The sequence below is a fragment of the Anas platyrhynchos genome, chromosome 3 (assembly GCF_047663525.1).
Source record: "Anas platyrhynchos isolate ZD024472 breed Pekin duck chromosome 3, IASCAAS_PekinDuck_T2T, whole genome shotgun sequence".
Lineage (NCBI taxonomy): Eukaryota > Metazoa > Chordata > Aves > Anseriformes > Anatidae > Anas > Anas platyrhynchos.
The window spans coordinates 24,460,150-24,477,232 of record NC_092589.1 but is presented as its reverse complement, the minus strand read 5'-3'; the positions used below and the strand labels follow the sequence as shown (position 1 = coordinate 24,477,232).

At 39.7% G+C, this 17,083-nt stretch overlaps 1 protein-coding gene across 1 annotated transcript; it reads right to left on the bottom strand.

Moving 5' to 3' along the window:
• Positions 1-2,173: 2,173 nt before the first annotated feature.
• On the bottom strand, positions 2,174-17,081 carry BROX (BRO1 domain and CAAX motif containing). Its single transcript, XM_027453087.3, has 13 exons — positions 16,936-17,081; positions 15,850-16,005; positions 14,970-15,076; positions 13,302-13,398; positions 11,837-11,932; positions 11,082-11,154; positions 10,622-10,727; positions 9,986-10,075; positions 9,234-9,319; positions 7,815-7,896; positions 6,459-6,609; positions 5,165-5,324; positions 2,174-4,685 (listed from the first exon to the last, which is right to left on the bottom strand). Exons 2-13 carry the CDS (start codon positions 15,948-15,950, stop codon positions 4,599-4,601), a joined length of 1,236 nt encoding a protein of 411 aa, XP_027308888.1. The 5' UTR covers positions 15,951-16,005; positions 16,936-17,081; the 3' UTR covers positions 2,174-4,598.
• Between the last annotated feature and the right edge of the window lie 2 nt (positions 17,082-17,083).

Here is a 17,083-nt window from a genome sequence, read left to right as displayed (position 1 = left end):
GCAGGACCTGAGGGAACAGCATGGAGCTGGGACAGGGGAGGGTCAGGCTGGGGGTTAGGGAAAGGTTCTGCACCTAGAGGGTGGTCGGGCACTGGGACAGGCTGCCCAAGGCAGTGGTCACAGCCTGAAGCCTGCTGGAGTTCAAGAAGCCTTTGGACAACGCTCTCAGACACAGGGTCTGATTTTGGGGCAGTCCTGTGTGGAATCAGGAGTTGGACTTGATGATCATTACAGGTTCTTTCCAACTGAGGATATGAACAGTCATTCTATGAACATAGGAAAGCTCAGATCACATGGAACTACACATCAAAACTAGGAAATGCTTGAGAAAAGAGTATAGCATCACTGATGTTCTTGAACACGGGCGCACTCACTTTTGTGCAGTTATTATTTATTTACATTTCTCTGTCTGTAAGCCAGCTAGGGATAAAAATGTATTTTTCACTGCTTATACATGCAACTTGTTTACTGGAGGGAAGGTGAAGAAGGAAAAGTACAAAATTTACAATAAACAGATTAGGCAATGATGTTGATACTGCTGTGCTTTTTACAAGAGTAATGTCCCAGATCTCTTTACACTAACAATTCAGTGTTGAGTCACTTTATGAAGCTTCAAAAGCTACAAAAGGTCAAACATGCATTTCTGAAAAATACTTAGCATCAACAAATTAAAAAGGAAACTCACCTGTAAAAATTTGTGGGGACACCCCATGACATAAAAATAGATGCAGGAGAGTAGTATTTCCCAGGACAAATAAACGAGAGACGCTAGATTCAGTATATTTAGCGTTTTCACACAGAATCTACTCATTTAAAAACCTGCCTTGAAGCACTAGCAGCAGTACAGAGCCAGCGGGAAATCAGGAAACCCAACCCTAAAGCTACAGGATGCAAGAACTGCTTGTATTTGAACTGTGGGCAGGTCCTGCCTATTTGCAAACTTTGCATGAAGTTAAGAACAGGTAAAATGGAGAGCAGACCAAGGGGGTGGGTAGGACTAGAAATAAATAAATAAATAAATAGAGCACAAAGGCGTATGTAAATCGCTACTCTTGAAAAAATGTGGTGAGAGTTGTACTTGCAGGTTTTCAAGTATGCCACACTTGGAAGAAATAGTTAGCATTTTACCACCTTAGGCTATGGTTTTCTTCTAGAAGCTGAGCTATTTTTGTCTTCTAGAAGCTGAGCTATTTTTTAATTCCAGAAGCTGAGCTAGATCCTCAGTGGCTAAAGGGCATTAGCATGTATTTACACCAGGAAATGAAAGAGCCAGCCCTGCCTCTGAGAATGAAAAAATCTGTTCCTTATAAATTTATTTGCCACCTGCTGGCAATGTAAAGTATTGTCCAGCAATCTGCACATATGAAACTTCCTTCACATAGCATATACTATATCCTACAACATCACATACCTTTGCGAGCACTATAACTTTTTATAGGCATACCAAATCATGCCTAATGACTTACTTAATATTTTAAGTGATGAAACAACTGACACATTCAGCTTATCTTAAATGATATTCTGAAACTTGTGTTTATATATAAATTCTCCAACTATGAAGGTTAAGATTGCATGGTGACCATCTTCATAAAACAGGACTGCTTGGGCAACCTCATCATACCTGATTCCACTGAAGTTTAATCAGAGTACAGGCTTGCTTCAGACAGGCTGCAATCCACGAAGACACCAACGCCAACGAACGAAGGACTTGATACGTGAAAAGCTGATCAAGGGGCCCTCAGCTGCCATGTGACACTTGTTCGATTTGAGAGCATCGCCAGCAGAAAATGATCTGAACAAATCCAAACGTCAATGTGGAAAGGTGAACATGCTGCACACTCAAAATCTGGAGACAGATACCCACTACAGGGCCTTTTCTGTGCCAGACAAATGGTACTGCGTTTTACTCCTCACTCAACTGGGCTATACTTAAAAACAACAATAAAACCCACCAGCTCCTACTGCAGCAATAATTTGGCAATGACCTTTAAAAGATATTTTTTTTTCCTGTTTGTTTGTTTCAGGAATAAATAATGGGAACGAACAAAATTTATGTTAATGCTGAAACTTCAATTTAGATACTAGGTGCAGAGTAAAACGCATCATTCCTCAGCCAATACTGAGAAACTTAACTTCTCTGAACTCACATGGAAAACAGACAAATTACTGCCTCTTCTCATGTCCTCCAAACAGAATGGCTTCATGAGTTTATTTTATTCATAGACAATTTAAAATACATATTAGTAATGTTTCTCATAAAAATCTTACCAATAGCACAATAATGAAATCAGTGCAACCAAACTAAAAGGACAGAAAGAAATATTTACAATCATATTGTATGAAAATTGCAAGACTGGAAATTCTCAAGTGCAAAGGAGGCTGCATCCTACACAGATACAGGTATGTTTTCTTGCTTATACTATGAACCAGTACCATCATTACAGGCACGCCACACATTCATGCTAAATAGTCAGGTGACCAAATATTATCCTTAGGCTGACAGGCAAAGCTCCTCTACCAAATCCAGTGGGAGGCAGGCATCAGCATCCAAGAGCCAAACTTAGTCCTTCAGTTCCAGGAGTGTCACGTGCTGGGTGGAGATTAACTACTGTAAACCCAGAAACATGAAACATGGAAGAAGCGTATTAAAAGTATTTAAATACAAATTTTACAAAGAACTTAATAGTTTGCTTTATAGAAGATTAAAGACTATTGGTACATTTTAAAAGCACAAAATAGAGGGCCTAGTGCTCACTATTTAGCCTGAGCACAAGTTTTCAAAAGACTATTTACACCAACAACATTTGCAGATTCAGCCATGAGAGCCTCTAAAACCAGTGCCAGAAAAAACAGGCTCTTGCAGCAAAAGAATATTAAAAAGTCACCATTCAAAATACGTCATTCTTAAAAACTACAAGAAGAAATCATAATGGAAGGAACGTGGTTGTTAGGCTTCCAGATTAACCAAAACTCCCAGTCAATTCATCTATATTCTTGAGCATATTGGAAAGGCAATCTCAATAATATTTACAGTAATTCTTGCCACTACCCATCAAAACCAAAGAGAGAACTGTTCATTGACTGACAGCACTCAATGCTTCGCACACAAACAGTCTCCAGTTTCTTGGGCAAAACAATCCAGTGTTTGCCATAGGATTTTAACTACGAGTAAACAAAGTTTGACTTGAAAAGCAACACATGTTAAGTGAATTAGTTTGTTCCATTAGTCTATTTTTAAACTACTACATCATATTTACCGAAACAGCTATGGCATAAGAGGTTACACAGCTAGGCTTAAGTAATACCGCAATCTGACACAATCCACTTGGTTATGCCCTGAACTATTTACAGTGAACTTGATTCAACCAAACCGCTTGGTTCATTAAAACGTCCAAAGAATGAAGAATACAAGTCCATAAAAGAACCTTTCCTAAGAAGATTTTTTGGGAATGATTTAGTCATGGTCTGCTTAATTTAAGATATTTATATACTGAAATACACCCACAGCCAAAAGCCTCACTGGAAACAAGTCCCAGAATCTACATGTGCATTAGCAAACAAAGGTCAGCCTGTGCCTTTGGACATAGCAGATGGAAGGGAAAGTGAGGGGAGAAGGAAAGATGGAATCTAGTTGTGTAGAAAGAAAATCAATTGAGTTGAGATGTATTGACATATGCATGCAAATTCTGAAGAACAATGAGCAACTGAAAAAATCATGATTATGAACTGGAGTTAACTTTAGCTTGATCCTTAAAGGGGGCAGGCTAAGCAAATGCAGATGACTACAGCTGCAATACGTTTTTTAAGAGAATTAAAAGTCTGTATTGGCAAAATAGCTCCACATTCCATTTTGGAAAGAACTATGCTAAAACTAAAACTTTCAAGCACTTACATATTACCTGCTGCATCACTTCCATATACAATTTAATACTAAGGGATTTTAACTTAAGGACATACAAGATAAAGTACTTTACTCAATACAAATGCTCATACAGGGACCTTGATCTAGAAAGGAAAGAACAGAGGCTACGAGTTTCAGAAGAATATAAATTGTGTTCCATTTATGCAGAACTCAGGATTTTCCAAGTTCTGTGAAAGTGCTGTTAAATACCATAGGATTGTTAAATACCAAACCCAGATTTTCTTCACCCGCTACATTGAAGTGAATCAGAACATGACAGGATGCTAAGCCTGTATGACAAATGTGAATAAATATAACTGTTCCTGCAAACTTTGGTTTGCAGAATGTGACATCATAAGCATATATTTTACTGGGAAATCTTTAAAAATTACAATCATGATACTTCCGTTGCTATTTGTGGGCAGAAACTAAACCCACAAAAAGAAACTCTCTAGAGGCACAATATGAACATTTAAGCCCAATCATTCTATGATATCCCACTAAACCCAAAAATAAGTCAGATATAAACTCCTAGAAATCCATCACATGCTCAAGCAAGATAGATGCATACTAACAAAAGTAAACTAAATTAGTCTTCTAAATTAACAAAGAAGAATCAGAAAAAGGGAGATCGGAACTAAAAGCCCCAGAGTCCAATTAATACAGTTTTAAAGCGAGTTCAAAGCACTTATGACACTTAAGAAATCTGGCATCCACTGTCTTTTTGAGGCTTTATATCTGGTTCCTTCAGAGGCTTTACTTCTTCATCTGGTTTTGGTTTAGCCTGTGAACAAGAAAAAAAAAATAAATACCCCAAGTACAAACCACTGTGTCTGCACAGTATTTATGTACGGCTAACTTTACATATCCTAAACTAGCAGTCCTTTCTCTTTTCAAAGCTGTAGCCTTTGACCAAAGAGGAAGGAAAAAAGCTGAATGTTGACTATTTCAGCATCCGTAAATGAATCATTTTCTTAAAAGGATTTTTCTATAGCATTCACTCCTGTACCATCTCAGCATCTTATACACATCAGAGAACTTCCTCCTATTCAAGATTTGGAAAAGCATTACTCCTAATTTCTAGATTCCAACAGTGTGGCAGAGATTAATTGACTTGCCTCCTTGCACAGGAGAAATGTGAGCTCAGGTGGTAGCCTTGTGTTTATGCCCTTCACTGAGGTGGGAAGCATTACAAAAGAATAAAACGTTTATTAAAGACAGAATAAAGCTAATGGGAAAGAAAAACGTGTAAGGTTATCTTACAGTGTCATCCTTTGGCCTCTTGGTGAGATCAAATGCATTAAGTGTTTCAGGAGTCCAGTGTGCATTCAGTGCAGGAAATTCAAAAGGAACAGGCTCTACTAGGCCATAGTTTGCTTTTAGTTCCAGCTGGGGAGCCTCTGCTGGCACCTTCTGAAAATAGCTGTAATAGAATACAGCAGTATATTGAAAACACAATGAACTCTCTCTGCAAGTCTCGTTTGCAATTCTAAAGAAAAACAATCTGGGCTTTTACAGTGGCTACCATTGCTGCTCTCATTCCATTTCATTAAGGCACCATCCAGAATGCATTCTCTCAGCAAGATTTGAAACAAAAGCAATTCCTTCTTGGTATTGTTCATACCCAGTTAGGTGGGTTCTTTCCTACTTGGTAACCATTATTCCCAAGGCTTCAATGAGAAGACCACCTCTTGTGGTCTTGTCTAGAAAGATGTTTAGAGAAACAGACAAACCCCAAAATATGTCCCAAGAAAAAGGATACAGACAGTGCTTTGCTTTGCTACTGCATGATCAATCTTAATGCGCCACACTGCGTAATAGAGATGACATTGCAACACCCACAAAGTCTTGCTCCAACACAATCCTTTGTGTTTAGTCAATTCTCCTACTACACAGGTCTTCAAATATTATACAAATGGGAAATAAACGTATTATGGAATACTAAGTCATGAGGAGAAGGGAGAAGGGAATCAGCAAAGGATTTCTAAAGACAAAATAATCTTGCTATTTCAAACCTTTTTGAAACTCTTTTTTGGAAAGGACAGTAACGGAAATCCCTACTCTTAGCATTAATTATATGTAGACTGGTAAAGCTCTTAGCACCCTAAGCATGTTATTCACAGAAGGCATGACTTTAGATTTCTCTGGTAGCAAAGCAGAACCAGCTATCAGTCTTCTCCGTTTCCCCTCCATCCTCTTTTGTCTACTACATCCCAGCAGCAGGGAAAAGGTCATTAATGCAACCCAGCAGCCTCTGCAGGACTTTCTCTTGTGTAGAAGAGAAAATAGCTGAGGAACGAGGGAAGGAAACAGCTTAAGCTCTCCAGCACATCACTCCAACCTACACAGCTGAACTGGCATAGAACAGAGGGTGACAGCACAGACCCACAGCAAATCTGATAAGAGAAAAAACAAAGCCATTTGTAATTCCAAGTTACATCTCATACCCTAAAGAAATACAAGAACTGAAGAATAATTTACCATCCCACCCTGAAATAAAAGCAAATGAGGTATTAACAGTCCACACAGAGTACTGCACCAACCCCAAATTACTTACATGAACCCATTCTCTCTCTGGCATTTTTCTAGTGTGTTCTTGATCAAAGTTCCTAGTTTCCTAAAGAAGAGATGTCCAGAAGGTTTGGCAGTAGTCCCAGGCCCTTTGGTTTCTCCATATTCTTTGCACAATGCTTCAGCCTTGGCAAAAACTTTGCAAGAAAGGAACGTAATAAAAATCAGTTACATGAGTCTGTTAAAGGACAGTTCTGATCTACAGCCTGAGCTATAAGAGACATCAGAATCCATTCAGGCTTCTTACTTCTTAGAAACAAAAATAAACTAGCTAAAAGGCAGCAGCACTTCCAGCCAAGATTTTCTGCATCCAAAAAGTAGACTAGGAACAGGAAGAAAAAAAAAAAAAAAGATCGCTTTCTGAGCAGAGAGAATCACAAAAGCATTCTTACTATGGGGGCAAAATGCAACAGTAAGCCTGAAAACTGTGCAGCACAATAGGGAACAAGAATGGGTATGAAGGTATCCATGCAGAGCTGCTGTACAAAAATAAACAGCACTTAATATGGAGTGGGAAAACAAGCACTCTTCTTTGAACAGCAGGCATAGTAAAAAACACAATATTTGTTTTACTGCAAGTAATCCAATTTAGTTTGTTCCTACTTAATTCTTTTCAGATATTTTTAAAATTATAAATTTCAAATAAGATGATTTGAGCATTTTTACACGTTGTGGTAAAGTTACGCAGTGCGAGCCACCGGGGTAAAACAGAAAACGCTGCCTGTCTTTACACAATACAGTAGGAACAATATATTTCCACATGAGCAATAGTTTTGAAGGAGAAGGCTATTCAGAAGTCCTTGAACTACTCCAAACATATACATAGCTCTGCTAATCTACCTTTCAAACTAATAGGAAGGAAATGAACTACTGAAATCTGTTAAAAAAAAATGAACAAAACCAAAACAAAACTTTGAGACATGAGTGATAGTCCAGATTTACTGTTTAATCTAAGACAAAGCCAACTCCAAAGCAGAAAATATTGCAGTAACTTAACACACAGACCAGAAAATATGCTGACCAATCAGTTCATTTTTTTTTTTATGTGTATTGTAGGCAGTTCGGAGCCAGCCTTTAACAGGCTGAGAAATGAAGAAGAAATTTTCTGCAGTCCCTTTATGAAAGACAGCCTTTGGGATGACAGATCCTTCCCTCCCTCCTCCTCCCTCCCCCCGCAAAAAATAAAAAAATAAAAAGTATTCTGTCTATTTAAAAGTGTACTGGATTATTACCAGGCGAGAGATAAAAATCTTCAGTTTGTAAGAGACAAATAAACACAACACAACAAAATAGAACAGGTATGTCATCATCAGATACATAATCCCATCTCAGTCACACTTACATTTCTCTGATTCTTGGAGAGATCTAATTGCTTCCCCACATTTATCACTGGCCAGCAAAGTTTGACCATGGTAACAGTACGCCTAATGAGAGAGGACAAAATCATTACCATTATCAGTGGGTACTTCCCACGTCAACTCATTTCGCTCTTCCTTACATCAGCTGTCTTTGAAGCTGCCATTCTCTGCAGATGGCTGACAATTCGGGAATGGAAGTCAAAGCAGCACACACTGACAACAAAGGTACATTTATTCTGAACAATGAAGTTCAACACAAACACTTGAGCTGGGTCTAAAGCAATCTGCCTCAAGTCTAGCCAAGAGTAACTTGGAGCTTCATGAAGGCTTTTGCACCAAAAGCATCAGTACATAGTCCAGTTCCAACCTCTGTCTCACAGTCTCAGTGTGCAGCATTAAACCCTATCATAGAATGACAATGAACATCTGTCAAAGCAAAGCAAAGACTAAAAACTAAACCACCTTAACACTCAAAAACTGAGCCTGCAACAAACATCACAGAATCCAGAAGAGAGACCAATTCTACTGCCTGAGATATCTTGCTGTGGTCTAACAACTTTTCCTCTCCAAGAAGCCCCATTCCTGCACACTTATGCTCAAAGACAGTACTGTATTGCAGTGAGAACTGAGGCCTTTTTGCTATTAATCAGGAGACATTGAGTTTGAATACTTAGCTACTACATACTGTAAGTTAAGGAAGAAGGTCATGAACTAATGTATACCTTGCATATCTTCCTCTAATATCCTATCTCACAGTATATCAAGCATCAATCTTCATTGCCCATATTACAGAAATTAAAAAGTAAAAGACAGTCAACTACTACAGCTCTGACCACCTCTTACTCTGAAGCTTGCTAATAAGACTTGAAGCTTTTAATTACAGGTTTAAAGTAAGAGAAAGACAACTGTTTTAACTGTGTAGTTTGGGCCCTTTTTTTTCCCCACTATGAAATAACCACATCACATACTGTGACAGGATACAAGAAGTAACCAGCAATCAGCAAACAGAGCAGCTGATAATCCCAAGAGTGCCATTGCACCAGAGATCAGTCATGAAAAAAGGGACAGGACTTGGAATTGCACTTAACATTTGATGCAGCTTCACTCAAGGCTTTCATAAAAAAGATGAGCAGCTCTGAATTATGCCTAGAATCAGACTTTGATAAAGATAATGGAAAACAAGTATTACGCTCAACCTGATTGGCTTCACTTAAAGATAGGTGATCACAGTAAATTCCACACTGCAGAAATTTCACCTGGCTCAACAAAAACACCTCAAATACCCTGATATTGCAGTGTCTCTTCACAGCATGGAAAGAAAGTCAAGGCAATACATAACTCCCATTCCCTATGCAGCCTTAGATAACATTAAGAATTGTGACTGTTATTAATCAAGTACTTACATAGGCCATATAGAAACAGGTCTTCAAGTTTAAATACTTCCTCCATTTACCTGCATAGGCTGGATCCAAACTGGATAACGTTTGATCTGTGAATACATCTAATGTTACTCTTCAAGACTTTTTGAAAAAGAAAATCCCCCACACACACACTCAAAGACTAGAATTATTAAACTTAACATGGGATCTTAACTACAAAGTAGCTAGAAACAAGTGACATAAATTACTCCTGCAAATAGGTAAAGAAACCATGAGAAAACCAAAAATATGCAGCTTATTGAGCTGTTGTGCAGTTGTTCCTAGAATCCCTGAAAGAGCTGACCACTACATTTGGAAGGCTAATTTTCCTAAGTGTTTTTAGGCAGCATTTCAAAGTTGGATCCTAGCTTAATTTCAAGCAGCAACTTATGAAAATACTATGCCTGTTACCATATTATCTCTCATATTTATTCACGTACTTGTGCACTTTTCCCACTTGCCTTTGCAAAGCTACAGATCAGCTTGCCCAGCTGTGAGGACACAGAGAATTAAACTACTGCACAGCTTACTTGTCTGCATCACACTGCTGCCCAAAGACAGCCAAACACACTCCACTTATACCAACCACGTCTGTTGCGGTTGCTCATTACTGTCTTGTCTTCTCTCACCAGCATTTCCTACCACTAACTACCCACTGAGAAGCAGCATTAATATTGCAGTGAAGTATGTCTGCTGGTAATAAACAGGTCACTGAGGATAAAAAACAAGACACTCACCAGCTTTTTGGTAAAAGTTAGCTGTTTCATAAGCAAGAGCAGCTATTAGACCTGGATTGTGTTTCAGCTCAATAGCCCGAGCAATTGTCACTGAAAAACAAAACAAAACAAAACACTTTCCACACCACAGTACTAAAGCTTAATTGAAAACGTCACACTAAATTAGCAGAGACATTTTAAAACCTTTACATTAGCAGAAAACAAATATGTTCTCACAAGTCAAGCAAACTGCAGAATGAAGACAGACTGTTTCTTGAATAATTTCAAATTAATAGGAAAGCTGAAAGACTGTTAGTCTGAAGAGTAAGCAGTACACAGAAGCTGCAAATATTTTAAAGGAAAGGAACTGGGAATTTACGTTAGGCAAGTATGGAATATATTGATATTTACTGCATGAAAGTAAAGAAGAGGACACATATTTCTCCAAAGTAGTTAAATTTATAGTATCAGACTGATTTGGGGCATTTTTCTCCTAAAATTTTAACTTAGGTTTCATTAAAAGCAACCATCTCCACCAAGCCACAGTACTTCAGAAGAAAAAGCTGGCATTGCTGCAAAGCAGACTTCACAAGACACCACAGAAGTGACAAAGACTAGCATTTCCCAGCCCCAACAAACGGGTAGATTTGAGGATACCTTCTTGAGCTTCTGCTTGGCACTGTATGATGTAAGAGTCTATAAGTCGAGCTTCCAAATCTCTTCCTTTTTCTACAGGTGTAATCAATTTTGGAATATGGCTTTCCTAAGCATAAAGCAAGTCTGAAGTCAGTTTAGGTTTAATATCACCGTCACCAATGCAAAACACATCCCTTATTCCTAAATGGATGGAACACTCAGTGAAGGTCCCAAGACAGCTGGCCACACTGTTGCAGGTACTAGTAGGTAGACAGACTGATTACTCTTCCACTGCCAGTGAGAAAAACGGATCACATGGTTAACAACATATATATATAACAATACTCCTCTTCCCTGTATCACTCAGGTAGTCTAAAGCATTGTTTTATTCTGTGATCTCATCAGGAAAGCAAAGGCTTTTCTAAGACAAAAAGTCAAGTACTCAGAGACAAATACCAGACAGCAAAGACAGTTTTACTACCTTCAAATGTTTAAAGATCCCAGCTGCTATCTTCAGACTTCTGTGAACATCTTTTGCTTCATCTTCTGTTATACTAAGGAAGGACAGAATATGGAGTGAATCACAGAAATTTTTGTTGGAAAGGACCTCTAAGTGTCATTTACTGAAACATCCAGCTTTGGAGCAGGACCAAGGCCAACAGTTGATCAGGTCAGTTATGGCTTTGTCTAGCTGAATCTTGAAATCCTTCAAGAATGGAGATACCCCCCCCTCTCTCTCTCCCTCTCTAAGTAATCTGTCCCAGTTCTGTGCTACCTTCATAGTAAAAACTTTCTTGTCATGTTCAATCATTAAATAATCAAATAGAACTCACTTGAAAAACGAAACACAAGACCTTGTAATGACTTTTAAGTAAATAGGACCCTCGATGTTAAAAGTCAAAGCTTTAGAAATCTGCAGGGATAAACATCAGCAGAATTGTGATTTTAAGAATCTGAACTTTGTACTTAAGATGTCTAGAGCAGGAAATAGGAAGGCTTTACTCACAACTGACACTTTCTCTATACCATAGCCAGATGGTATCAGTACTCTTCTTTCACAAACAGAAGAGGGGACTGAAGTGCACTTGCACATTAAAAACATAAATGAAGGCCAACTGCTCCCTTGAACATCTAATGTCTCAGATGGACATGAACTATAGCAGTCAAAATTCAGAACCTATGATTTTTGGTGGAATATTGCTGCAAAGGAATTACTATGAAAATAAAAATACTTACTCTTCTTTTCCAGCAAGTCTTGATGCATATTTTGTGTACCACAGAGCTACATTAAAACCCATGGAAACCAGTTCAAATACTGCATCCTGCTGGGCACTAAAGAAAAACAAACAAAAAAACACCACCCTAAACAATTTAGTATTTTCAGTTTTGTTCTGACAAACTCTCTGCTGATAGTTCTGCAGCATAAGCAGGCATTTCTCTTCATAAGGCACTTTTCTTGAACAAGTCAACAATTCCCAATTCAAACATTCTTCCTTGCGGAACTGACTAAAAGATTTCTGTTTTTACTTATTCCCTTTAAGAGTTCATAATTTTAATTTCCCACATTCAAATGCCTACCCTTCCCATTTGGGAACTTTTATTTTAAAACAGTAACTTGAGATTTGTTTAGCTTTGGGTGTGGCTGACATTTTTCCATTTTTTTTTTTTTTTAAATTGCACATTTTGTGGAAAGCCTTGCTCTGGAACGTCTGCTTTAAAAGTTGTAGCTGTTAAGTTAGTAAGTCAGAGCCTATTACATCTCCCTCAAATGAATGCTATTGCAAGTATTTATATAACTGCAGTCAAATGGCATGGGCAAATAGCAGGAAGTTTCCTAAGCTAAAAACATGCCTTTTGAAAAGACTGCAACTCATAAGGACAAGTTCAGTATAGCCTAGCAGCTCATTATCTTTAAAAAGAACGGCGTGAGAGTGAGGAGAATAATGCTGGCACCAGAACAAATGTTCACACCCATGACAAAATCAGAAGAGAGTCCTAATCAGCAGGTCATCTTCTAAGGGGAATAAAAGCTTTGAGGAAGTCGAGCCCTGCTTCTAGATTAAGTATGCTAAATGTGTAAGCATGGTTATACAACGCAGTTACCTACAATATAAAGAGACAATTGAATAATCCAGAAGGTTCCCTTCAGAGCTGTACTCCTACATAAAGCAGAAGCTTTGTTTGTTTGTACTAGGAGTGCACATAGTAGGAGTTTCAGAAGAAATCAACAAAATCAGACCTTGAGAAACATCTGGACTTCAAAAAAGAAGTCAGAAGGTAGTATTGCCAAAAGGGAAAGTTTTAAAATGCAGTAATCTATGCTTTCACATTCAATTCACAAATGTTCTCTAGGTTCTTTTTTGCACTGTTCTAGCCAACTGTAGGTCTAGCTTGTAGATCAACTTAAAAACAATGAGTCCTCCTACCACTAACATGCATTACCACCTCTTTTTATATAAATGTGGCACATGCTTCAGTACGTACACCTTAGTACATGTCAGTACACCTAACACAGTATGGCAACTATCAAAAACACAATGCAACAAATTTTTGAAAACTACTCCATGTGTAACATTTGCTGTATACTTTGTAGCGTTTGCTACATTTTCAAGTTTTCCTTCACATGTTCATTCCATATATGCACAGGTGACAGCACAAAAGGGAACAGCTGCATACCCTATAATCATAAAAGCATGCATACCTTGGAACATGCCCTTGTAATGTATCTGTCCACTTAAAGTTCTGAATATATCGCAACTTGCATTCTTGGGAAGAGCCATCCAGTGAGAGGATAAAACCTACGGAACAAGGAAAATAAAAAGTCCTGCCAGACAATATCAAAGAAAGGAATGGAAACTAGTAACAAATAAATGGGGATCAATGAGAATACAAATAAAGAAATGTTTCTTGTTGTACCACTCAAAAATCCATGTTACTTTCTGGGACTTTTATTCCTCAGTATCTTGAGAGGAAGACTTGCAAAAAGACAAACTGGCTGTGATTAAAAACAAAGTGTGATTAAAAACGAAGTGTACCACTGTGGAGTGGTAGCCCAGCAGGCTTTTCCCTGACTATGGCAGGCCCCTTCCAATCCTAGCCACTCTACGATTTTAAGTCTTGATTGCTTAAGGAAAACCTTGCAGCTGTCTCCCTGTCTCATGTGGTGACTAGCTGGGAGTTTGACAGAGTTGGGTACAGGATGGCTGTGGCTGCTCACAAGGAGTGCCTGTCCCTGCTACTGTAACGATGATAGGGAAATTCCAGGGAAAGCTGCCTGGTCAACAGGAAGAAGAAAAAAGGCTTACACGCATGGACTCAGCTAGTCGTCAGGGCTACGCTACAGGAAATTGCTTCTGCATGTCCAGCTGCCCAGAAAGCAGCAGTCAGTAGGATGGAGCTCATGCTATGGAATGTTCAAATGTCAGCATATGCAAGGCTAAGAAAGATTTTTTCAGGGAGGAAGAAGACTGGTTTGGGCCTAGTCAGGTCTTACAGACTTCAAGAACTTGAGACTTGCAACACCATCTATTTGGGCTACAGTTTTCATTTCTGACACATTTATAAAACATTTATAAAGACAGAAAATACTTGTTTCTTTCACGTGCAAGAGATTTTAGTGACCAAACACAGTGCTTTCCTGAAGAAACTCTCCAACTCTTATCTGGAGTAACTTTGACTGTTATCTTATTTTTCTAAAATGTTTCATTAGCTTACACCCCTGCAAAGACTGAGGGAACTACATCAACTTGAGCTGCTTCACTTTCCGGACTGAAGGGTAACATATTTTTCATCAGTCATCTGATTCCTGTAAACCTGATCCTCAGTAACTTGTCTGAGCATCTGACTGCTACAGAGAGAGTCATAAAAATATCGTCAGAAGGAAGATTTCAAGGGAATGCTCCTGCACCTGCTGAAAATACAGATGCTACACTAATGAGAAACTGTATATACCCAAGCAGCAGAAGTGTAAACTTGCAGTAAGTTCTATTATCTAGTAATAGACAAACCAGGAGTTTACACTGAAGAGGGACTCCTAACAACTACGTAACAGATTCAGTTTATACCTGAGCAATTCACCACAATGGTAAGAGACAGTTCTCCTCCTCCAGCAAGGAGAATGAGGTTAAAAGCAAGAGGGCAAGACTGCCAACGCTTTCTGCTATCAGGTCACAAAGGACACTGAAACTTGCAGAAAGGGCCTCACAAGTGCCCATGACTGGTATCAAGCACAAAAGCCATGAAGATACCTGGCTTCCTGAGAACTGCAGAGCTTCTTACAATAAGGTTAGCTCAACGGACAATCTGAGAAGTGTCATTAAAACACAAACTATATACTTCTTGTTTTATTAGCAGTTTTGTGTGTTCTTACCTTGTAAGAGTGAGAAGTACAAATCAGTTGCGTTCTTCATCATTTCTGGATTACAACTCGAGTCTGTAAATAGCTCCAATAGTCGCGTTCGAGACAATCGCAGATCACTGTATGGGGTGGAGAAAAAGAAAAAAAATATAGAAAACCACTAAGTTTAACCTGAAAACATTAAAAAAACCATTAAACTCACCCATGTCTACCACCACTCTTCTGGCTAAGGAAGCTAAGCATGCAATTTAGCTACCTTAACACAAGGAAAGCTGCTTTGAAAGAAAGATGCCAATCAATACAGAAAAATCTTCCTTTCACCTCTGGATACAAAAGGTAGATTTTCTTAGTTTAAAGTGTAAACCATTGTGGACAGATAGCAATGGGTAACCAGCACTTATTATTTTAGTTTGTGATAGAACTATAGATTAATAAATGTTCCCTTATCTCCAAGAGGCTGGGGGCAAGAGAAGGAAAGAAGCATTCTTCAACATTAGAATAGGACAAGCATATGAAGAGATAAGAATAGATCTACGAAAACTGAGATCTCTTCCCATTATATTCCTAGCTACAATCGAACATTCATGTCTTACTTAGGGAAATTACTTCAACCAATCTTTTGCAGAAGAATGCACAGTCATCAGAAAGACAATGAAATGCTCAGTCTTTTGCCTCTGAATTATTGTAATAGGTCTTGCTGCGTACTAAGAAACTTTAAAACTGGATAATTCATTCTTTGTAAGTAAATGTTTGGCGTTATCACTGTTTCATTGTCTCCCAGCCCACACATTTCTAGCTATCTTCAGAACAAAAACTGAAGAATAACCATCATTTTTCAAGAGGTCCTCCAAACTGCCAGAGACAGACTCAAGCTAATGACAGGCACACTTACTTGCAGATCTTTGATGCAGCTGGAGTGGTGGCTACCCCGTAAAAATTGAAGGGGACGGGAGCTGTAGCCTTCAAAGGGTTGCGATGGAACCAGTGAGTCATTTTCGCTCTGTAGTGTTGTTTGCGTCAAGTCTGAAGTGTGGAAAGAAGAGAGTGCCTGTAGAAACAGAGACAATTGGGTGCTCCTCAGCTCACAAAAAAAAACCACCACCAACAAAAAAACAACAACAACAAAATCCAAATGTAAACAATAGGAAAAGAAATGAATGTGAGCAGTTAAATATATAATTACAGTAAATAATGTTTTCCACTTGAAACACTAAGCTTTCATGGGCCTTGTCCTCATCGTCCACATTAGTTTTAGAATTTCATTCTGTTAAAATATGTATTTTTTATGAGGTAACTATTTTAGGTGGGACAAAAAGCTCTGCCTTCTTTATTCTATGTCCCTGCACACCTCCTTACTTAAAAAAATAAATAAATAAATAAAAATTGTTCTCTCTTGTGTAAGGCTGAATATTCCTATGTCATTTACAGGCATATCTCGGTTCATTACTATCATTACATTGTGTCTGATCGATGCGTTATTAGCCGTTATTGAGGCCTATTGATACCGATGAAGGTAATTGTGTAATAACCCTTAAAAAAAACCCTGGATGTGTTTACAACAGAGCTGGAGGTGTGGTGGAGCTCGGCCAGAAGGGCCTATCCTTCCTCCTCGCCTTCAGCTCCAGGACACATAGCTACGACGGGCACCCTGACGAGGGCTTTCCACAGGCTTCCCGCAGCGATGCCCGGCTAGAGGCCGGCTTATAACAAGCCCAGGAAGCCGTGCGGGCTGTACGGAGCCACAGCAGCAGCCTCCTCGCGGCGGGGACACACAAAGGCTGCCCGGGACAAAGCCCGGAGGGGCCCGGCCCGGCCGCGGAGGCTCTGTGAGGCGGGCAGGGGCCGGCCCGGGCGCCCTCCCCCGGCCGCAGCGAGGCCGCTGCGGGACCCAGCACCGCGCCCGGCCGCAGGCAGCGCCCGCGGAGCTCCGCTGCCCCCCTCCGCCCCTCCAGACCCCCCCATGGGCAGCGCTGCTCACCTGGGGGCCCTGCGGTGGCGGGGAGGAGCGGAGCGGAGCGGTCCCCGCCCGGGCTGGGGCTGGGGCTCGGTGACGGTGGCGGCCGGGGGCGGCGCTCCCCCAGCCGCGGGCGGGCGCTGCCGCCCCGGTAGCGATGTCGCGGGCGCGG

Coding starts and splice junctions, on each gene's coding strand:
- BROX (XM_027453087.3), bottom strand. CDS start 15,950: ATGACTCACTGGTTCCATCGCAACCCTTTGAAGGCTACAGCTCCCGTC. Junction 15,077..15,849: donor GCTGCATCAAAGATCTGCAA/GTAAGTGTGCCT, acceptor CACCCCATACAG/TGATCTGCGATTGTCTCGAA. Junction 10,076..10,621: donor CCAAGCAGAAGCTCAAGAAG/GTATCCTCAAAT, acceptor TTTGTTTTTCAG/TGACAATTGCTCGGGCTATT.